This window comes from Cardiocondyla obscurior, linkage group LG09, assembly GCF_019399895.1.
Source record: "Cardiocondyla obscurior isolate alpha-2009 linkage group LG09, Cobs3.1, whole genome shotgun sequence".
Classification (NCBI taxonomy): Eukaryota; Metazoa; Arthropoda; class Insecta; order Hymenoptera; family Formicidae; genus Cardiocondyla; species Cardiocondyla obscurior.
The window spans coordinates 3,058,661-3,081,441 of NC_091872.1; the positions used below are offsets into that span (position 1 = coordinate 3,058,661).

Here is a 22,781-nt window from a genome sequence, read left to right on the forward strand (position 1 = left end):
GTGTCGGTGTCGCGGCGGCCACTCCACTCGTCGTCGCCGCTCGGCTCTCGCCAAAGTCTCCGACAGGGCAAATACGCCGCGCGGCGGCGCTTGGGGCGCGCGTCTCCTGGTATCTTCAAGAATGGATTATTGACTTGGTCCTGCTACGTTGGGATAACGATGCTCATCACCGCTAAAACCCAATGACTTTATTATAAAGAAACAGCGACCTTTCTCTTTGAGATCTGGCTATGTTCCGCTGTATCTTCTCTACATTTTTATTCGCAGTCTTATAACTGAAGGCGATCTAGCTCAAGTGTGTTCATATATGTGCAACGTTACGCGTCACGGGAATCAGCGCGACATCTGAAATCCCCACAAAAATTGTATGCAACTCCCATCTATTCGGTAGAACTGAAACACACCTGGATTTATTAATTTCAGAAGATAAAGTAACTTAGACTGTGGTCTATTTGATTCCATGTATAAACACTTCAAAGTATTTATCTTCCTTTTTATTTTCAATAAAGAAAAAAAAAAAAAAAGTAATAATTTTGATAAATTATCACGAATGAATTAATTTACAATTTATTGTTGCAAAAATTATTATTATAGACCAATCATGCATGCTGTATCGAGCTTGCGTTTGCAAAGCAATACATCATATGCTTGTATTTTATTTCAGTTACAGAAACAAATGTAACAAGTTGAAAGATATTAAATCCAGTTCTCGTCTTAATTTTTCTTCTTGCTGGATATTGTCAAACCATCGCGACACATGAACATACTGTGCCTTCTGCTGATAGTTCAATTCTTTCTGCAAAGAATAATGAAATGAGAAAATATAATATAAACTTGTATATTTTATCGTCATAGATAATTACAAGATTATACTCTTACCATTATGGAGTGTAGAACATAATACAGCACAATATCTGCAACAGTTTTCTTCATACCAGTTATATATGATGTATTTTTTAATGCTGTATTTAGTTCCTAAAATTAAAAAAAAATTGTATAATATTGTGTGATATTTATAAAAAATACTTATGCTTTTTATAAATAAATATATAATAATACTTACATTTAATATTCTTTTAGCATTGGCAGGAACATTGGCGTAATTGATACAAACTACAACATATTCTAACCATTGTTGCGTCAATGCTCGTGATTCTTTCTCATTGCCAAGTATATCAGTGCATTTTGAATTTTTCACGAGGGTTTGCACAATCGTACTAAAGCCTTGAATGGATGGAAGATTATTTTCGTATTCTGGAATAAATATTACCTGAAACAATCGTGTGTAACTTGATATACGTATGACGTAAATATTAATGATGTTAATTTGATCATGAGTTTATTGTAATTTATGGAAGATTATTTGTTTCGGCAAAATATATATAGCGTGAGAATATCCTTATTAAATATTTAAGTTTAATAATATTTTAAATGTGTTCCGAAAATCATGATTCTTAATTATGTAAAATTTACATTAATGCTCACATTTTTATCGGAAACTTCAAGCTTTCCTGGAGAAACGCCGAGGTACTGCGCTATTCTTTCTACACATTCGATATTGCATAGACCCATAATAGATTTTAAACAAAATATTCTTAAAATTTACGACAAGCTAAAACGTGAGCAGCAACCCACTGTGCACTAACGCCCTCTCAAGAAATCTCACAAATGAGAAAGAATCTTATACATATATCTCTCATGATTATTTTAATTAAAATTTAATTTTGCAAAATATTGTATACTTTAATATTCTTTTAATATTCTCACACATGAATTGAGATTTTTATCAAAATGTACCAAGTTTTTTTTAATAAACTCTAGTATTTTACAAAATTTATTTGACACAAGTCCATTAATTGGTAATGATTTCGTTTCCATCATTACAGTTATTATTTTTCTGCATCACAAAATATTGTTAAAGATTAAGGATGGTAGGAATTTATTAGTATAATTAGAAAAAAGAAATACATATATATCGTTTTATATTATATGTATACGTAACGGTGCATGATTTGTTACACAAAATATGCTGCTAATTGTGCCATTTTATCTTTTGGTGGTTTCGGTTTGCCTCGATTACGGCTTTTTGGGTGACCCCGACCACGAGTAACGACTGGTTTAGAAGCTACTGCACGATGCTTTTCCACCAACGCAGCAAAAGCTGGAGTACAAAATACACAGCCAGACATTTCCGTCACTTCGTTGGGAAGTTTACTTTTATCCTGAAATCAAAGAGAATATAAAGGATTTTGCGAATAATTAGAGAAAAATGTGTCAACGCAAATTCTTTCCTTACTTGTTTGTACTCGACGGTTACTAATTGTGCACCGCAATCACACGTATCTGTATCAACTGTTACCTTATGCGCATTTTCAAATAAATGAATAATAACGTCACAACGATTACATCCCAATTTCCATTTAGGTGCAGCTGAAGGATCGAGTACAAGTATACCTAAATCACATTCCAAACAGCTGGATAAACCATTTGAGTTCATACCATGTGGACATGTCGGATGCGTGCATGAATTGCAACCGCTCATTCCTTTTTTCATGTCCCTAAATTTAAAAATTAACAAAATATTTCGTTCTTTAGACACGTTACAATATAATCATTATGTTTCAACGTATATAATATTCATAATGTACCTGAATGGAGGATTATTATAACAATACGGGCAAAATGTGTAACTTTTCCCTCGTGTTCCAGTTGACCATGAAAGTAATTCAAAGTCATCCAATGGACACTTTAGCTCTTTATATATTCGTATGTTTCCGTTCTGTGGTAAATTGTAAGTTTCATTACAATGTGCACAATGCATTCGCGACGGCTTGGTCTGAATATATTTCATATATCGACGACATTTACCACATCTATAAAATACATAAATGTTTATGATAGTAAATTAAAAGTTTATACAAAAAGTTAATAAGAGATTAAGGAATTTAGATTAAAAAATCGTTTGTGTACCTAGAATGTGCTTTGCCGGATGCTGACAGCGGCGAAAACGAGACTTCGAACAACTGATCCATAGCTTCTATACTTTGTACGAAATAATGGAATTTTTGTTTGAAAATTTCTACGGTATGTTGTAGCACGGCATGAAAATCAGCTCGACCTAATGCTATTAAATTTAACTGTTCTTCTACTGCAGACCTCATTGTAGGCAAAACTAATTCAGGATCTATCTAATGAAACAGGAAAAAAAATACATGAATATATAATATACATATATCAGACATAGTATCATGCCGGGGAATTAAAATTAGAAATACCTTTTGATATCCATGAACTAAAACGATACCGAGAGAAGTGGGTACTAATTTTCGACCTGCCGCTACATTAACATAATTTCTAATGCAGATATTATTTATATGAACAGGAATTGAAGCGTCTGTCCCGATGCCATGTTTTTCCATAAGAGTGATTAATTCTGCCTCCGTTAAATAATCCGGCGGCTGTGTATAACATTCAACTAATTTTGCCTGTAATAATAAAACAAAACGTTTTTTACGTCGTTAATATACTCTCTTTATAAAGATATAATTAAAGAATTTGCTCCAAGTGAATATAAAATAGTAAAAATATATATTACCTCTTGTATATTTACTTTCTCATCAATTATAAATTTTGGTAAAGTGTCATTACTGCCAAGCGCTTGCCAAGTAAGAATACTCGTATAACCAGGACTTAACAGTGTGTGACCAGTAGTAGTAAATATTTCCATGCCAATCTCAAATTTTACAGTCGTACTTAAGTATTTACAATCTCGTGCCAACTACGATTTAAAACAAAAAAAGATAGAAAAATATATATACAAATTACGCATAAAAAGAATTGCTTTAAAATTTTACGAATATCTCAATATACCGAAGCAATAAAATGTCGTGTTATATAATCATATAATCTCCATGAATCACCATCGAGCTCATTTCTAGTTGCATGTTTCATAGGTGTTATAGGCGGATGGTCACCTGCGTCGTGACCCTTCTTTGGTCGATTAATTTGGCCTGCTATTATCTTACGAACTTCTTCGCCCCATTCCGGACTATTTTGCTGTTGTTTCAGTGTTGAACTTGATTAAAATAAAAAAAATGTAATAAGTATCGCGTGGTGTAAGCGTATGCATATGTAAACTGTGTAATTGTCATATTATTAATTTATAATAATCTTACAGTAGATCGAAATTTTCTGGATACGATGTAGTTTCCGTTCGAGGATAACTTATATAACCTTGAGTATAGAGTCTCTCTGCAATTTGCATAGCGTGTTGTGGACCCATTCCTAATCCAGAACTTGCAACGCGCATTAATTCCACTGTATTTAACGCTATAGGTCGTGATTTGGATTTTTCCGTGCTTGTTACATTAACTACGCTATAAATAAATTTATTTTAAATTGATGCAGTCTGTAATATTTTATAATTAATAAAAATGCAAGATACAACTCACGTTGCTTGCTCATGTTCTTTAACATGACTTAAAAACATGCTTGCAACTTCCTTGTCAAATGAACGTACGCGATTCCAACTTAACATAATATCTTGACCGTCGGAAGACTTGATAGCTACCTAAAAATAAGAAAAAATGATCATTATTATATATTCAAGTAAAAATTTGAAGAATTTTGAATTAAAATATTTTATATAACATTTTAAGAATAAATATATAATTACACACTTGTAACACCCAATATGGATCTGGCTTAAAAGTTTGAATTTCGTCGTGTCTTTGTACACAGAATCCTAACGTTGGTGTTTGACATGGACCGTAAGAAATTAGAGATACATCCAAATCTCCATATTTACCCTAAAAATATAACTTATTTTTATTTTTGTAACAGAATATAATGCAAAGACAATACTGAAACTCATACTTGAAAAAATTTTGTTTGGTATCTTGTAAATGCACAGCCTATTCGTAAATCTAACTCTTGACGCGCGTCAACACTTTTAGCTTCGTTTTCATTAGGCTTTATTAGATTAGCCAATGCAGATTTTATATCTTTTTCAGTAATAGCAGAAAATCGAGCTCGCCATATATCCTATTCAAAAGAAAACAAAAAAACTGTTTAAAACGTGTTTAAATTATAATCAGTAATACATCAATTATTAATAATTAACAAATTTAACAATTCCCAAATGCAATATATAAGTAACTTACATTTATATGTAGCTTTCTATGCATCCCTTGCTGCACTGCATTTATAACTTCAAAGCAGATATTTTCACCTTCCTTATCGCAATCCAACCATAATATTAAATAATCACAATGTGCTCCTTCTTTAGCCAAAAAGTACAGTATTTTTAATTTGGGAACTGCTTCTTTTTTCTCAGTGGAACAAGAGAATAATTCTGCCTAAAATAAAAAAAAAAGGCCCAGTTATCGTACATTAAATAAGAACATAATTGCAATATATATAATCTTACCGGGTCTACTTTGTCCCAGTTATTATATTTTCCGGTGAAATCCAACGTCATAACATGCCCACATACCGAAGTCATTTTAAAATTCACGGTCTCGGATCGAAATTGACCCACCCACTCGTGTACGGAGCAAGAGCCATTCATTCCTAAAAATGTTCGTAAAGAAAATTCATGAAAAAAGTAAGATAAAAGAGAAATTAAATACAAATTGTCAACGTACCTTTTCTGGTGCTACATCGTCCATTGCTCAATATATTGGCTAAGGATGCTGCCAAAGAAGGTTTTTCTGCTACCATCAAAGCGGTTTTCATTTTGACACAATATTTCCTTCATATGATATCACGTCAACACAACTGTATGCAACGCAATTTAAATAAAGACATCACTTGCCGAGCTGGGCAAGTTGGAGTAAGTTGACTAGCGAAAAGCAGTGCATAGTGAACGAGCGGAGCAAACGAAGCAAGGAGAGAAGTCAGGTAGGGATCGGAGTCGCCAGCGCCATCCTAAATCGATCTCGTAATCAAATGGTAAAATACTAAAGAAAATTCAGTAGACAACTCAATGATAAAATAAAATTAATAAAAAATTGTCTGGACCTTAAATTTGATTTGCTTTTATGTTGTAATTATGTAATTACATAATGCTCTTTCATATTCTGGAAATATTGATTTATTCTTATGTATATCATATTCATTTTTTAGATAAAATTTTTTATATAAAATAACAAATTACATTACGATATAGTTCTTTAATCCATATACAAATATTTATTTTGATGTACACATGTCATTTTTAGTTTCTTTTATTAATTTACTTTCTAATAAAATAGTACTCCAACAAGTTTATAAAAAGAATTATGCTAAAGAAAATCGCGCACTATCAATTATACTATTTTTCTCTGAAACTTGTATCTAACAGTACTAAAGTTTTTGTATTTTTGTAATTATGGTATGCTACATAACTATTCTCAAATTTATGTACCATAATAATGAAGGTATACGTATATTACTACTGCTGAAATAAGCTTAAGGCTAAACGTAATTAAATAACTTAATATTGTTATTGTACTGCGATACAATATATTGTATTTTGTAAAACATTTTCTTAAATCATTAACGATATATTTTCATCGTTATAAATGCAACACGTCTACACCTACCATAGGCTCTAATTGATCTTGGAAAAACGTATTTTATAAAAAAAAAACTATATATCGATCAAAGTAATTACTCTTACTACTACTTTATCGAATATTAAAATCATTATTTTAATATAATCACGTTCTTATTTCTACTAGGCACGTTTGAATTGAAATATGCATTATAATCGCCTAACGTAACTTCTTTCTAATCAGGTAGGCAATAAATATATAATTCAAGCAGTATATTTTTCTTCTTTTTAAAATTCGGCATTTTGATGTATTATTAAAATATATTCTGTGTAAGAAAAAAGTTTAATTCGTTCATTTTGATAAGTACGCTTTTCCAAAACTAGATACATTCTTAGAACACGTCAAAATTTTTATAAAATATGGTTATCGCTATCTTTTAAATTGCAGAATTAAAAAATTCAATTACGTTAATTTAATAATCTCTTTCTCCATCAAATTAATTAGTTGTTTTAAGTAAAAATTAATATATACAAATTTTTTTTTGTTTACTTATCATACATCGCATATAAAAAGGAATAATAATAAAATAATATTTCTCGAAATATTATTTTTATCTTTAACAGAGAAGTAACAAGTCAAATTCCTTAAAGCAAAATAATTTGCGATGTTTAAAACATACGAAACTCCGAAGATTTATTAAGAAAACTTGTACTCAGACAACGTGAGATCTTCTCTCCATAAAGCAATGGTACGCTCTCCGAATATTTGCAACAATTGGCGTACTTGTGAGACCAACCGTTTTGCAATTCAGCTGATTGCTTGACACGATTGTGCTGAGATAATGATGAATTTACACAGTACTTTTCTTTCAGTGCTGCTAATTCACATTTTTTCTCAACAATGGCCGTTGATAAGAAACCATTATCTTTCACCTCGCCTGAAAATTTGATAATTTCAAAGTACAGAACATAATTAAATAACTATAAGCGTGCAACGGAGACAAACATTTCAATCCAGTTAATCACAGGTACGAAGCAAGTTGACAATTGCAACAAACATTTCGTAATAAACATTGCTACAAATTTTTTTTCAAACGGAAACACGAAGGCACATAAAAGCTACATTTATTTAATTTAGATTATAGCATAGAATTGTAATTAATAAGATTGATAATATACAGATACCTGGTTTTACCGACCATTCTGACAATCCGCTTTGCTTAGAGGATTCTCAGGGTCGTTTAAACTCCCGTCGTCATCGTCTCGTTTAACACATCTTATTAGGAACATTGTCAGTGCTCCTACTATCGGGGGAATGCCGGCTAGTAGGAAAGGCAAATCATAGGAGCCTGAAAACAGACAAATTATTTTTTTTGTTATAGAATTTTTAATTTTGTTATTGATTATAACATAAATTATTAAAATCATTACCAGTATGATCGTACAAAAGACCCGCAATTGGCGGGCCAATCGTTAAAGGTATGGAGCACATTCCTAAAAGAAACCCGATCGCCTGAGTTGCGCCTTCACGGCCGCAAATGTCGAACGCAATCGGACCAAGCAACGATATAAAACATCCATCAAACAGTCCCATGCCTAGCGAGATAGCCAAGAGCATAAGGAAGGACTTGGTAAACGGAAGAAGCAACGTAAGAATGCCAATACTTAAAAATGATATCTGAAAGAGATTTTGTTTCATTTTTGATGAATTTCAATAATAAAAAAAAAGTAATGGGATCTTTTATTCTTTATTAAAAAAAAATTTTTACCTGTTGTAAAAATATTCGATTTACTTTTGGCAAATCAGCGATGTAGCCGAAAATTAAACGACCAATACCGGAAGTAATGCCGATACACATAACTGGTAGCTTACTGTCAGCCTCTTTGAACGTCATATCAACGAACTTTCCTATGTGAACGTACGGAACAAAGTATCTGGAACAAAAAGAACATTTTTTTCTATTTCTATATAAATAAAAAATAAAATAAAATTTACATAAAAAAGTCTTTCACGTTTATATGATGGAAAGAGTAAGTTGTTCAATAAAAAAAAATATATATATCTGTTCGGAAGAAAAACCAGCAGTCACAGTAGCTGATAAATACTTAAAACATCGCTAAAAAAAATTCCAGACTACAAAGTAACCAGGCGATAATTACAGTTAGTGACTTATTGGATTTATCTATCTGGGTTTGGTCTTATGACGTAGATACTTGTACGATTTATCAGGATCGTTTATTTTAGTTCAATCTTTACTTGTATCACGAACTACGATAAACCGGGATAATATTTTATTCGCAATTGTCGAAGCTAAGTGTAGCGATTGTGCAAGCAGCCGACTTACCCAAAAAGAGCAATAGGAATAGAGCTAGCCCATACAACGTATCGCTTTTTCTTCCAGATAGACACGTTCACAAATTCTTTCAAACGTTTTCGTATTGATTTCTGATCTTGCGATATGCCTCCTTGTGGAACAGTTACTGAAAAGAAAATTTTCGTGAATCTCTCCATCAATTATAATAGCTGAACAGTTTAATAATTTACGAATTAATAATTTTAAATTTTCTAAGTAATGCAAATGCCTGTAAGCTTTGAAAAACCTTACGTGGTATTGGCTTGAAAAGGATAGCACAAGCCATGATAGTGGCTGTGAGAACAGCTAAGCTTCTCAATGTTCCTTCTAAGCCTAATCGCCGCAACAGAAATTCCATTAAAGACGGTAGCAATGTCGTAAAAATGGAACTTCCAGCTGTAACAATACCGTTCACTAGGCCCAGGTATTTTTTGAAATAGTGACCTAATATCGCTAAGCTCGGAGTGTATGCAAGACTTGCCCCGAGCCCGTACATAATGCCGTACGTTAAAAAGAGCAGTTCCACCTGCAAACATATAAAAAATAACAACGTGAGTGATGTAAGAAAGGCTCGTCGATTGATTTTGCTATTTATTACCTTGTCCGTTAGTAGTGAGGAGAGAAGCAAACCAACGGACGCGATCGCACCTCCTACGAAGGTGGTTGTCTGAATACCAAATTTATCTGTTAGCATCCCAGCAACTGGAGATAGGAAGAACGTTGTCCCGATAGTTAGCGAGCCCACCAAAGCTGAAACAGTTCAGTAAATTTCAAAGTAACTACATTACTATAAAAGAGAAATCCATAATTTATCTCAACTTGTATTTTAAATTATAAGTAAATTGTGTACGATTAAATATATGTATATGAATGTCAGGTCTTACGCATATTCTCGATTCATTGCGAGTAATAAAGAGATGGGCCAATAAATGTGCGTGTACCAACTATGAACGAGATAATTGCATCAATTAGAGATCGTGCCGATCGATCAAATGCATGTTGTAAATTAGCAGTGCATATCTAGGTCGGCAATTTACGAATTATATTTTTGTTTTATTACGAATAGGACCAGTGATTAAGTTGATGAAGCAGCATCAACAAGTAGCATGAATTAGCCTCTATTACTATAAATTACTGTCTAATTGTCGCACAATTTAGATCCCCGATGTTTAAAAGCTTTACTCGTATAAATAATCAATTTCGTGACTTTATTCATCGATCGAATAATTTCTTCCTTTTATACGTGACTTAATGATTAAACGCGAAAAGAGAAAACGGCGAAGCAAAAGCGAAGGCAAACGTTTAAACTATATGTATATGTGTAATTAATGTAATTAAATGGTAATTAAAAACGTCATTTTTTCACGTAACTGATATAACGTTATCAAAACGAAGAATAGCCGAAGGAGACATGATAGTAAAGTTCATCGAACTACATATGCCCCCCAGTCGAGAATCCCACCTTCATAAATTCTTGTAATTTTATATAAACGATACAAAAAAAAAATGATAATTACGAAACTTAATAAAATTCACACCATAGCTTGTAAACATTAAATCTATCGATTATTAAACATTACTGCGCGCGTTACATGAACCAGATCTGATTAAGAATAATTTTTATCTCGTTCATCAAATTACTATTATCGATTACGCAATACATTATAAACGCGATGTATATTTAATACAATTGTAATTGTAAAGATCTGTGCAACTACTACATAAAAAATATCAATTGTACAATACAAATTGAATTAAATTTCCAACAATTCGCGAAAAATACAAATCTGTGCATTAAAACTGTCAGTATTATTTATATTGCATAAAATATAGAAAATGCTATGTAAAATCAATTGCAATTACTACAATAGCAAACAAATTATGCCGATAAGATACTTAGCAATGATGCAATGTTTTGTTTGTGGAAACCCCAAAAAAAAAAAATTATATTCCTTATCTTCGAACAAACACTCTAATGCACTTGAGATAATAAGTAATTGATATAATCTTAGGAAATTCTTTACCTAATCACTGCGGGAACACTTGTCGCGAATAAATGTTCTGATCTCCGGGGCATCGATCTCAAGGCTAATGCTGGAAAATTTCGCACCTGCTTTGGAGGAGACCTCGGTCTCACCGGCCTCCGTCAGTCGCTTCTGCAGCTCCGGATAGATGAGGGAGTACGTGTTGATGATGCTGAAGAGCACGCCGTTAATCGTGAAGCTGCCGATCATGATCATCCAGGCTCTGAGGCCGCCGTCAGGCGGTCCATCGGTAACGTTCGCCGGCTCGCTTGGATGATCCTCGTTGTCCGGATCCATCTTCTGGCACATCGCGCTTCCGTCTGTCTGGGCCGCCACCGCGTTCTCCACTTTCTGCGTTCTCCTCAGCTTCCCGATCGGCGCGTCAATCGTTACTGCCCCGCTCTCGGCCAGAAGGGGATTGCCCTCACCCGAATCGGAATTGTCGAGATCGGTCTGACGACGTCGAACGTCGTTGCTCGGCGTACCGATTGGATCACCCACGGCTGGCTGATCGATCGACCGGATCAACCCATTACCCTCCAGACCGAAGCCACCAACGACGTCCCCGTCGCCAGCCTCTTCGCCGATCGCCATCGATGATTACCCTGATCGATTATTGGCTCCACTCGGAGAGATCTGTGAATTTTAAATAAAACAGAAATTAAGAAACGTTTAAATTTAATTAGTGCCAGTCGAATTTAAGCGCATAATTAGCATATATTATTTATTGCAACGTAAACGTTTCGGCAAATGTCAAAATCGCTGCTCTCATCCAAAAACAAAATTTTTCCGCTCTCAACACGTTCTGATCGCACATGGAAGATGCGCAATGACACGTTTGCTGCTCCGTTTGCTACACAAAAGTCCGTGATGCGAGCTTGATTAGTCTTTGAAGCCGGACGACGTAGCTTCAAAGACTTACGCCTTAACTGTTTAACTGCACCTTTGCCGATTTGACACATCGGTGATAGGACGGACCCACGCTACACGGCGATCTCTCATAAAATCTTTCTTCTGGTTCCCTCGGGTCGACTTACATCCGCAAATGTCCACGACCGGGGCCGAAGTAAATATTATATTACTTAAGTAAGAAAAGCCGCGACGAGGTAAAGCGACGAAGTGCAAGATATCTTTATGCGACGCGAACGACTTATGCGCTATATATAAGCTACAAATCTTGATACTAGCCGAAATAACGAAATATCTGACTCTCCGATCTAATCGCACCGACAATGAAGTAACTTAAGAAGAGCAGACGACTCTCACCGAGCTAATTAATACAATTATCGCAGGCCTTTCTCACGCAACAATAATAGTAATGGCATTATTCTACGAAACTATTGAATGGCATAATGTAATTATTATTTAATAATACGCAAGCATTTTTTTATGTGACACGTGAATTTTTGACAGAAGGAAAGCCTATTTTAGGGATTTGCCTTGATAATATTGATATTTTTTCACATAATTATTTTTTACTTCTCATATAATCGAATAAATAATAATATAAGAAAAGACTGAACAGATAGATGATTAATATAGTTCAATATTAAACGGATCCAACGAGATTGAATCGCAGAATTTATTCAACGTTTGCATTTTCCAAAATAAAACCTTACTTAATAAATTGTTTAATTCAGCTGTAAAGTCAAGGATGCATGAATTAACGCGTGTCAGCTTTTATCGCGATTACGAGGTGTTCGTACATCGCTACCGTTTGACCAAACACGTGCTTGTTCTTCCACATAAAACACACTTAACTTCAGTGAAGTTTACAAACGATTCATTCGAAGTTTATCTTAACCAGTCGATTACGGCACTTCGAGTTTTATTTTGCCGCTATAACGCGCATTTCGCCCATTATCGCGATAATTTGCATTTGCTTGCACTGAAAACTGAAATAACAATCATTGTTTGCTGAGACAGCGAGACTCGCAGCGTTGGCTCGTATTACGAAAATTCTCTTGGACAATATTTGGATTTTCTCTCCCACTCGACAATTTCTCGCGTCGCGTAGCACGTGCAAAAGGATGAAAACTGGTAATCAAAGGGTTGAAACGTTTGCCTGCCTTCTCTTTATCTTCGTTCGACGACGTAGTCGTAAAATATGATATGCCTCAGTCTTAGAAGTCGACGTTTCACGAGACGCGAGCCCCCTCGAATTCGTGTCAAACGTTTAATAGCCCTCACCAATTTAATAAATCATCGATGTGCATCAATCACGTGCTACCCCCTCCGGGTGTCGAAAAGTCGCGGTTGAAGCAGATAAGATATTAGTCAGACATAAAAAGAACATTTCTCCTTTTACGCTGATCGACGTGCAAGTTGGGGAATCTATAAAAACGCATAATTTATAAATAGATCCGAGAGAATAAGATCTCCTTTATCGGAATGACAACTTTCCCCTAACCGGAGACATACGTACGGTTGACAAAGCATACGTTCGAGTAAATTTGCGTTACGATGGCGAGTTATCTTTGCAATTGAACGACTGTGCGCATATTTGCGACTGTTGTTAAAATATCTTTAAAAAAAAAATAGCAAAGATAAATTTTTATTACTTTTAACGCAAAAGTTCACCTGAATTTCTTAACATTCGTAAAGACTGATTATATAAGAATTACGCACGTAAGAAATGTCGAGATTTCAGAGACGGGAAAGACTATCCAAAATTTCCTGGCCTTAATTATATAAACGTTCTAATTTCTTAAAGATTTTTGAAAAAAACATATCTTCGAAATTTTTGTCGATAAAATGATGTTTATGAAGTTTACAGACATCAAGGCAACATCCGATTGTAGCATGAATGCGCATAATAAATTATCCTTATCGCTTACAAATTTAAAAAGATACAACAATCAGTGAGTTTATAATGAAAGCGTATAAAATACCCGTTTCTTTTAATTAAGATGCAAAATACAAGCGTGCAGCAAATTAAGATTTTAGCGTAATCTTGTACTCGGAAAGCTTTATCTATTTTAGTTTCATGGAAATATTATTAAGTAATAAAATATTAATATACAAGATAGCGAAAACTGTAAAATATTTTTTTTTTTTTTAATCTTGCGTGGCGTTAACGTTACATCATAGTGTAAGCACATTATGCCATGTGATTGAATATTTTAGAGCATTGATAATGCTCGTAGTGATTGCTAGTTTAATGATAACGTTTAGTTCTTTTTGCATTTCGACCTGGAACAATAGGGAATCGTCGCATGTCGCGAGTGCCGGTCGCAGTTGCGTCAGATCGCGCCGTCGCGCACGTGGTCGAGTTCATCGTGCAACGCAATATTTGCGCCAGCGGCTACCTGAAGATCTCTAACTTCCTTCAAACGAGTCGCCGCAGTCGCCGCGTGATCAATGAAACGTCATTCGCGGGATCGGAGTAGACGCATCTATCTCGTACTATGATATTCCCCTCCATCTCCTTCCCTCTTACTTCGCAGCTACGTTTCACGTAAGGGCGATCGCGATATTATCTGTCTGTCGTCACATTATATCCAGTCCACTAAAAAAAAAAAAAAAAAAAGATTGTGCTACATTTAAATAGCGTGTGCGCAAACGTTCCTCTCTTTCAACAACGTTAGTCTGGAAATGAGAACCAAGATCACGTAAAAATCATAAAAGAAAAAAAATTAAATCGAATACTGCGTTGTGTTACGCTTAATATTAATTATACGCAAATAAAGATCCGCAATTCAAAATTAATTAATAAATTGCTCGCACAACAAAACGGCGTAATTTACATTTAGAAAATTCCGTTATTATCGAATTAACGTAATTATTGTGGGCGTATGGCTGTTTTATATTATCCCTTTCAATTGCGACCGAGAATTTTTATTGTTTCGCGCTTTTTACGACCTGGTTAGGTTCGGAAACGAACTCGGCTCGGAGTCACATTTAGAAATTCGGGGTTAAAATAAACGGCCTCTCTCTTGTTCGCGCTGGCGTTACTTCTGGATTCCCGCGCGTGAAATCTACGCCTGTTATCGGGTTCCATTCGCGCAACGAAAACCGCAGTGCTCTGACGCTCTAAAGATTGTTGCAGGCGATACAGCCTGTATGTAACTTACGACCATGACCGTGCAAATCGGCCGATCAAATTTAATTGAATTTGCTCGGCATGTGAGTAACGTTCGAGATCGAATGAAACCGAACTTGATTGAGGTCCGCGCAACTCGATCGTCGAGGAAAGCGGAGACGTGTGTGGGTAGAAACGAGATTCCTTTCTAACGCATCAACGGAGGTCTTGGTCTCTATAACTACTCCACTTTCGGCATTTATACCATCAATGTGGATTAATTTAATTTAATTTGTTGCCCTTTCCAACTTCCACGAATTCGAGAATGACTAAAAGTAAATTAAACAGAGATTAAAGTTGGTTTACATTGGCAGAAATGAGTGTTGAAAATCAAATCAACCGATGACGAATTTTAATCTTGGCTTAAAGTATTCTTATCTCTTTTCTTTTTTTTTTTTTTTCCTTTTGGTTAAAGAAAAAAGTAAAGAGGACAAACTAAAATTAAAGTTAATTTACATGGATAAAAATAACAAAAAATTATATAGATAAAGAAAATAAGGCAAAAATCGAAATTAAAGTTAATTAATACGCCTTGAAATAAGCAAAAGTGAGATAGATAAAGAAAATAAGGCAAAACCGAAGTTAAAGTTAACTTATACGGGCAGAAATGAACATGCCGCAAGTAATACATAGTTCAAAAAGTTTGTTTCTTTTTTTTTTATCTCCGAACGGGCCGCACAAATCAACTTTGTCCTTTTCACGTCGAAAGGAGAAACGTCGCAGCCAGTTCGGAGCTATAAAGAACAAATCTAGAGGACGAGCACACTGAATCGAGCCTGTCTCCGTCTTACTTCTTCCTGACATTCGGTTATACGCCTATATTAATTCAAGAAGAGGACAACGACATGCGCCTCTGGAAGAAAGAATATATCTATCTGTATCGCAAAAAAATATGCATTATTAATATTCATACCGATTCGTACAATCTCCGAGCACGTGGCAGGCGTGTGGCAGGCGTCCCGGAAATCACTGCTGGTTCTCCAAAAGAAGGGGACGACGAGAGAAGATAAAAAAAAAGTGGAGAACGCCCAGGCTGATCGACGTGGTCAGGGAGATCCGCCGACCGATCACGACGGCCGAGCGTAAACTAAGGAGGTGACCGGCGAACAGCGAGGAGGACAGGCGGGACGGAGGCGACGAAGAGTTCTCCAAGCGCCGAGGAAGCGCGGGCACTGGGCATCGGCATCGCTTGTGGGCAACGCGTGCTGCAAAATAAAGCCAAGAATGAGTCAAACGTGGAACTTGGAAGCCGGCGGGTGTTCACCAATCACGATCGAGACTTTCAAAATGACAGAATCATCTTCCAGCCAACCAGCGGCCGTGATTGGCGAACGCGAATGACTTCTAACACTCGGGTTTTCGTATACATGTCTAATGCTGGCGGATAGGAGATAGAGAAAGAGAGAGATTGATATAGGAGAAAAAAGGAGCGATGAATAAATGGGAAGGAGGCGAACGGAGGAGAGAAAGGGAGAAGGGAAAGTGCGGAAAGATAGAGACAAAGCGGTGCTAATAAACTAGCGCGTGAACAGCCGTGGCGCCAAAAGCAAAGCCGCGACTTTGAAAGTTTTAAAATAAAGACGCAAACGTAAAATTAAATTAAGTTAAAATTGTCGATCGAGCAGAAGGAAGAGTTCCTATGACGTTGTAAATAGCGTTAAAAGTGATTTCAAAATTATCATTGAGTCGTCTTAACGTCATTTTAGTCATCGTATTTTTTTTTTCTTTTTTTTTTTTATTTTTGCGAATCACTTATTTTCACTGATTTTACGAGGCAATAAGTTACGAATCTGACTCTGAAAGCTTTGAAATTCTCGAGGAGTTAAAAAATGTAGAAATGAGATACAAGCGACGCAAATAGTAAAAACAGTTCGAATCTTATCTGCGTGACAACGCAAGCGATAACATTTAAATGTTGCGGGAGGTATAGGTCGTACGATTTAGTCCGATTTTTATATTTTCCATATATTGAAACCTATAGTCGCTACTTTTCTCTCTTTCATATCAAATTAAAGTTTCGCTCTGTATCTCTTTCTAATTATTTAATTCATTCTTAAAAGAAAAAAAAAAAAAAAAAAAAAAAAAATATATTAAAATCCACGTAAGATAAAAAAACAGAGTTATCACTTCGAGTCAAATAACCTGTATATTTTTGTAATAAATATACCACGGTGACAGATGATAATTAGCAAATACTGCTGAATTGAATTATTCGCAATGTAGATAAAGTCACAAAATCCTAAAACAAAATTAATAATCGGTCAGGTCATTAATTATTAATGCATACTAGAGCAACGTTAATAAATCAATATCTATTAGACATATTTGTGCAGTTGCTTCGCATCCTGCTGAAACATTAAATCGACGATTTTATCCGCGGTGAGCGTTAATCTAATACACACAGCGTTCCGTAATTCTAATTTTTCCAGAGATTCGCGACGAAATGACAAAAGGCGGCGGAGTCCAAGCGCCGGTTGCGTACATACATCTGACGACCAGCTGATCGAACTGACCTACCGACTGACTGACCTACTGACTCGAAGAGACGCAACGAGCGTTTAGGTATAATTCTACACGCGCTGCCCTATTGCGATTAGTCACGTACCACGGCGGCCTGATCGTCACCATGCTGCGAGGGAGGATTCTCGCGCGGTTCCTGCTGGCCGCGAGAACTTCCGCGATCGCTTCGATTTCACCGGCCTTAACGGGAACGACTGACGTCGCCGACGTGTCACGGGCGCAAGGAGCAACGATAATGCGCGGCCGTGAATGACATGCGCCGGCAAGACGTAGACCTTCACCCCCGTCTTTCCTCCGCGCGCGGGACAGTCGATCCTTCACCTCCCTTCCGTGCACAACGCTTTTGTCCTCCTCCGAATCGCGATTTTCTCCCGAAGCGCAAATAAGTCAATGAAAGAACGGAGTGAACGAGCTGCTGTCCGGAGAAGTTGATTCAAAATTACCGCCGCGTGCGAAGTATACAGTCGCGCGAGTGCACGTGGAGTAGCATACGTGACGAGCTTCAAATCGAACTTCGAAACTTGCTAAGGCGCAACCGTGTCTACGTAGGTTGAGTTTAATCTCGATTAAGAACTGTTTCTTTTTTTTTTTGTTCTTCTTTATTTTACGTAGCGCGATTAATAAGATCGGATCTAGGGTTTTGTACTCTGAAATGCATACCGACAGCACTGAATGTGTATAGTGCACGTTACGTGAATTGTAGTACCTTCAGTGCCATTCTGTAAACTTTGGACCTGCCCGCCGAGTACCGTACGCCATTCAGAATCGGATATGATAATCTGATAGCTCTACAGCTAGCACACATTGTATGACATGTCATCGTGCATATCGACGGCTATTAAATTTGTTCAGTTTTAAAAAGGTTAGAAGAACACGAGCGAAAAATGTCCAACGTGGACTGGGAAGAAGTCAAGCGACTGGCCGCCGATTTTCAGAAGGCGCAGCTTAGCTCGACTCTGCAAAAGTGAGCCACTTTTATTTCAATCTGGTTAACCTAATCTCAGTCTATAAAATAATGAATAAAGCGACGAAAACTGTAAATGATAATAAGCGACGTTAGACCGGCGAATAAATCGCATTTAAATCGTAAATGTTACATTCTTATGACTCGACTCGCGCATTGTTTTGTATGTATTTTTGCATGCTAGAGGCCTGCTCCAAATAAATTTAGACATATGGTACTAATGATGGCACGTTGATGAATTAATTTTTATCAAGTATTAAATACAAAGAATATGATTTTAAAATCAATTGTATATTTTATTACTGTAATAAAAATGTAGTTTTTCAAATTAATCAAAAATTTTTTTACTTATGCTGTTAATGAGATTTTTTTAAATTGTTTATTTAACATAATTATTTATTGCAGGCTCTCCGAGCGGAACTGTATCGAAATTATAACTACGCTGATTGAAAACAAGCGCCTGGATGTTATATTTACTAATGACGGCAAGGAATATGTCACGCCTCAGCATCTTGGAAAAGAAATCAAAGACGAGCTGTATGTTCACGGGGGAAAAATTAGTTTAGTCGATTTGGCGCAGATCCTTAATGTCAATTTGTCGCAAGTGACCAAAGTGGTAACCGAGATCGAAAAGCACAACAAGGGATTGAAGGTGATACTCGGGCAACTTATCGATAGGAGTTACATCAGTAAAATTGCAGAGGAGATCAATGACAAACTCGTACAGCACGGTTGTATTAACGTGGCCGAATTGACACTCACTTATAACCTACCAGCTGACTTCCTGCAATCGGTCGTCGAGAAGGAACTTGGGAAGATAGTACACGCCATTCAAGATTCCCAGGACCCTAAGATTTTTTATACCGAGAGCTTCATTGCTAGAAATAAGGCGAAGATTAAAGGTGCTTTGTCTGCCGTCACGAAACCTACACCGTTATCCGCAATATTAGGACAATGTGGTGTACCGGAAAGAATATTTTTCTGTAAGTGCAAACAACGATGAATTTAATTTTTATTACCATATCCTCGTTCTTATGACATTAAAACTCTATTTAATTCATTTTGTCGCACATGTAGCAATTCTGGATAGTTTGCAAGAAGTGAAACAAGTGCCGGGAGTTGTAACGGGAAAACAGAGTGGAAACAGCATTTATATACCTACTATATACTCGAAAAGCCAGAACGAATGGGTTGAAAATTTTTACAAACAGAATGGATATTTAGGTAAAATATGAAAGTTATAAGAATTGCTAAGCAGTGTTCGTGTTACGTAATTTGATATATTTTATCTTATAGAATATGATGCTCTTACGAGACTCGGAATATCGGATCCATCAGGTTTTGTGAAACGTCATTTCCTAAACGAAAATATCGTCTTCCTAAAATCAGTGGCTGCAGGAACAGTAATAACCGATCAAGTCGATGCCAATATCGACGAGGTTGTTGCAACCGGTTCTTTCGTTGATCTGTGTTTTTTTTTGCCATCTGTGTTTAGCGACGAAGATGCAGAACTTCTTCTTAAATTAGCAACTAAGAAAACGAGGGTCAATGTGCACATATTTGCAAAGACAATTGTGGTCTCCGAAGCATTCATACAAACTTTAATTAAGTCCCTTGAAGCAGTAGCGGAACAAAAGGCTCGGGACATGGTAGCTAGCGGAAAATGGATACAATCTGTTGCTGAAAATAAATTAAAATCCAAATCGGTGGATTTAATTACCGAGAATAAAATGAGTAAAAAGGAGGAACGAAGAAAAAAGGCAGCTATTGGTAAAGCAGGTGGCGGTAATCAAGGTAGAGAGACAAAAACGAAGTCTACAAAGAAAAAATATCTGCAGGGAAAGATGCCGGATAATGATTCTGACGAAGATGATAACGCAAAGCAAACAACGGTTGGAAGAAATGAGATTACGTTGATATCTGTGGAAGAAGTAAAAAAAAAAATTATGGAGGACGAGAACATTTCCGTTGTCGAGGATATGGTAGATGAACTAGCATGCTATTTGCAACCGAAATTAAACAAGTCTGCGTTATTATTAGCGGAACAATTGGCACAATCTAATAAGACCACAAATTTAAGCGAGATTGGCGAACGTCTGAATGTTTTAATAACAAACGTTCGAATATTCGACAAAGGTATTAAACATCTGGACAAAGCGGATCAAGCCCCACTGACGAAATACCTGCTGAAATCACTAGGCGTTGACTTTGTAACGAGTATATACAAATTGGCTGCTCAACAAAATATGATGCAAGTACCGGAAAATATAACAACAGAAACAAGGCAAAGATTGTTGCTCGAACTGCCCGCGGATGTTAAAGAGCCGTTAACAAGTATTCACAAGGCTGTGATGGGAGATTCGATGGAGGACTTTTTGAACAGCGTTGATGGAGCAATGTCAGCCTGTTGTTTAGTCCTGAAGAAATACGATAAAAAAAAGGAACGACCGCAAGTGCATGCTCACCGAGAAGCTCTGTTGGAAGAGCTGAACGCCACGCAAGATCCTGCATTAACGTTACATCTAGTTACGAATGTACTTTTCACCGCAGTCACACAAACTGCATTACATATGTCTGGTAGACACGTAACAACCGTTCTTACATTCCTTCAACAACATTTGGAACCAGCTACAATGTCGACTCTTTCCAGATATCACGGTAACGATTTATAAAACTATCTACGCACCATTTTATTTTATAGTACATATAATAAAAAAAAATTCTTTTTTTAGATTTAGTGCTCAATTTGCTAAGCGCTTCTGACGAAAATTCAAAAATGGAAGCCTCCAGGGCTTTAGAGGAAGGATTAATGGACGTAAAAGATATTGCGAATAATGTCAAGCAACATGTGAAAATGGACAAGTTTTGAAAGGAATTATACAAACTGTATAATGTGATGTAATATAGTTTAAACCTATTATATGTAAAAGTATTTGCTGTATGATATTAATTAACATTGTATTTTATAATAAAATATATGAAATACATATTTACAATTTAAAAAATCAAACTAATGTAACTTATCGAATGATATATACATAATTGTGATACTTTCACTATAACCTTTAGATAAATCCTTTTTATTAAAAAATGTCTCGATACTAATATTCTCGATTACTTCATTATATTTATAATTTTCTAATAAATAGCAATGCAACTGTCTACGCGAACAGACTTACCTCTATATGTATGTACAACTGTATAATTTGGAAGAAAAAAAAAAGAAAAAAAAACACGACCCAACCATTATCATACCTACACATAAATATCACAAATGAAGTTTTTGTAACAAGTTACAAAGTTGCTAAAATTCGCGTACATCCAACGGCAACAGGTACTACGGTCTGCCCAATACCCCAAAATAATGCATATAGGGGTGGCATTTGATAGCCAGATGCCCTATACACAAAGGCAACTGCCGCCGAACTGACGACGCCAGAAGTCAGCGGCAACAGTACACCCATTATTATAATAAGCAGTGGAAAGAATCTGTGGACGTAATATTGTGAACCAAGCTGTTTTGCACAATGTTAAAATCTACATACTTGCCGTATTTGTGCTGTCTTAAAGTGGCAAAGCAGATCGCACCCGCAATTATATGGACGAATATCGAGGAGAACAGTGCCCAGAGAAATATTTGATACCACATTTCTGAAAATTATAAAAATATTAAGACTTTAATATAAAATCAACTGTTGTTAAATAAGTTAAAAAAAGAAAAATTAAAATTAAATCGTAAGTCGATCAGATTATTAACCAAATAACTTGTGCCATTTCTACCTTAAATAAAAATATATACATATACTCGAGAATTATTCACCTGCGAACGATGTTAAAGGCATATAAAATGCATTGCCTGAATTCATATTCCGTAACGTCATTTGCGGCCGTAGTAGATTAATTTCTGTTTGCGTATCCATTTCGTCGACAAGAGAAAGAAGAGCGGACAGAAACTTAACGTATAATCATCCGGTAGCCTTTCGTTTTGGGAAGTTAGGAACAGTCTTGCTTTCGCTCGTGCCAATTCGAAAGTCGTTAATAAAAAGGTTATGTTAAGACCATCGTCACGTTATTCGGGAAATATTGACTGCCGACGAAACTATCGCAGTTGCGACGACGGAAGACGAAGAATAGACGATAATACTAAAATATGCAAATAAATATTCATTTTTAACGAAGTACAACAAGACTGATGAGAAGACCAAGATAAAACGTGTCGTGCTTACCGAGCTGAAGTAACGAGCGTCAAAGATCATGTATTCTGCCAGCTACGTACTCGTCTTGACAAAGCGATGAACGAGCT

General features: G+C 35.9%; 4 protein-coding genes across 7 annotated transcripts; 1 reads left to right on the forward strand and 3 right to left on the reverse strand.

Annotated features, from left to right (window-relative positions):
* Positions 1-531: 531 nt before the first annotated feature.
* Positions 532-1,855, reverse strand: Aimp3 (aaRS-interacting multifunctional protein 3). Its single transcript, XM_070661990.1, has 4 exons — positions 1,486-1,855; positions 1,064-1,270; positions 880-975; positions 532-796 (listed from the first exon to the last, which is right to left on the reverse strand). Exons 1-4 carry the CDS (start codon positions 1,570-1,572, stop codon positions 665-667), a joined length of 522 nt encoding a protein of 173 aa, XP_070518091.1. The 5' UTR covers positions 1,573-1,855; the 3' UTR covers positions 532-664.
* A 110-nt stretch (positions 1,856-1,965) lies between these two features.
* Positions 1,966-5,906, reverse strand: Top3beta (topoisomerase 3-beta). The gene is made up of 14 exons (XM_070661982.1): positions 5,646-5,906; positions 5,429-5,571; positions 5,163-5,357; positions 4,876-5,043; positions 4,680-4,808; positions 4,452-4,570; positions 4,176-4,376; positions 3,871-4,075; positions 3,596-3,778; positions 3,276-3,485; positions 2,971-3,188; positions 2,649-2,873; positions 2,297-2,558; positions 1,966-2,222 (listed from the first exon to the last, which is right to left on the reverse strand). The coding sequence occupies exons 1-14, from the start codon at positions 5,734-5,736 to the stop codon at positions 2,016-2,018; spliced, it is 2,556 nt and encodes an 851-aa protein (XP_070518083.1). The 5' UTR covers positions 5,737-5,906; the 3' UTR covers positions 1,966-2,015.
* A 263-nt stretch (positions 5,907-6,169) lies between these two features.
* Kar (monocarboxylate transporter 10-like protein kar) lies at positions 6,170-22,129 on the reverse strand. 4 transcript variants are annotated; one of them, XM_070661987.1, is made up of 11 exons: positions 17,600-17,727; positions 15,908-16,199; positions 14,222-14,421; positions 11,000-11,549; positions 9,488-9,639; positions 9,142-9,415; positions 8,881-9,016; positions 8,305-8,470; positions 7,967-8,213; positions 7,735-7,884; positions 6,170-7,473 (listed from the first exon to the last, which is right to left on the reverse strand). In XM_070661987.1, the coding sequence occupies exons 4-11, from the start codon at positions 11,505-11,507 to the stop codon at positions 7,205-7,207; spliced, it is 1,902 nt and encodes a 633-aa protein (XP_070518088.1). In that variant the 5' UTR covers positions 11,508-11,549; positions 14,222-14,421; positions 15,908-16,199; positions 17,600-17,727; the 3' UTR covers positions 6,170-7,204. The 4 variants fall into 4 exon arrangements, with proteins under 4 accessions (XP_070518088.1, XP_070518087.1, XP_070518086.1 ...); XM_070661986.1 differs by lacking the exons at positions 14,222-14,421; positions 17,600-17,727 and adding an exon at positions 22,024-22,129; XM_070661985.1 differs by lacking the exon at positions 14,222-14,421.
* Ufl1 (UFM1 specific ligase 1) lies at positions 17,844-21,590 on the forward strand. The gene is made up of 5 exons (XM_070661983.1): positions 17,844-18,478; positions 18,884-19,461; positions 19,556-19,702; positions 19,775-21,136; positions 21,211-21,590. Exons 1-5 carry the CDS (start codon positions 18,399-18,401, stop codon positions 21,345-21,347), a joined length of 2,304 nt encoding a protein of 767 aa, XP_070518084.1. The 5' UTR covers positions 17,844-18,398; the 3' UTR covers positions 21,348-21,590.
* Positions 22,130-22,781: the final 652 nt, after the last annotated feature.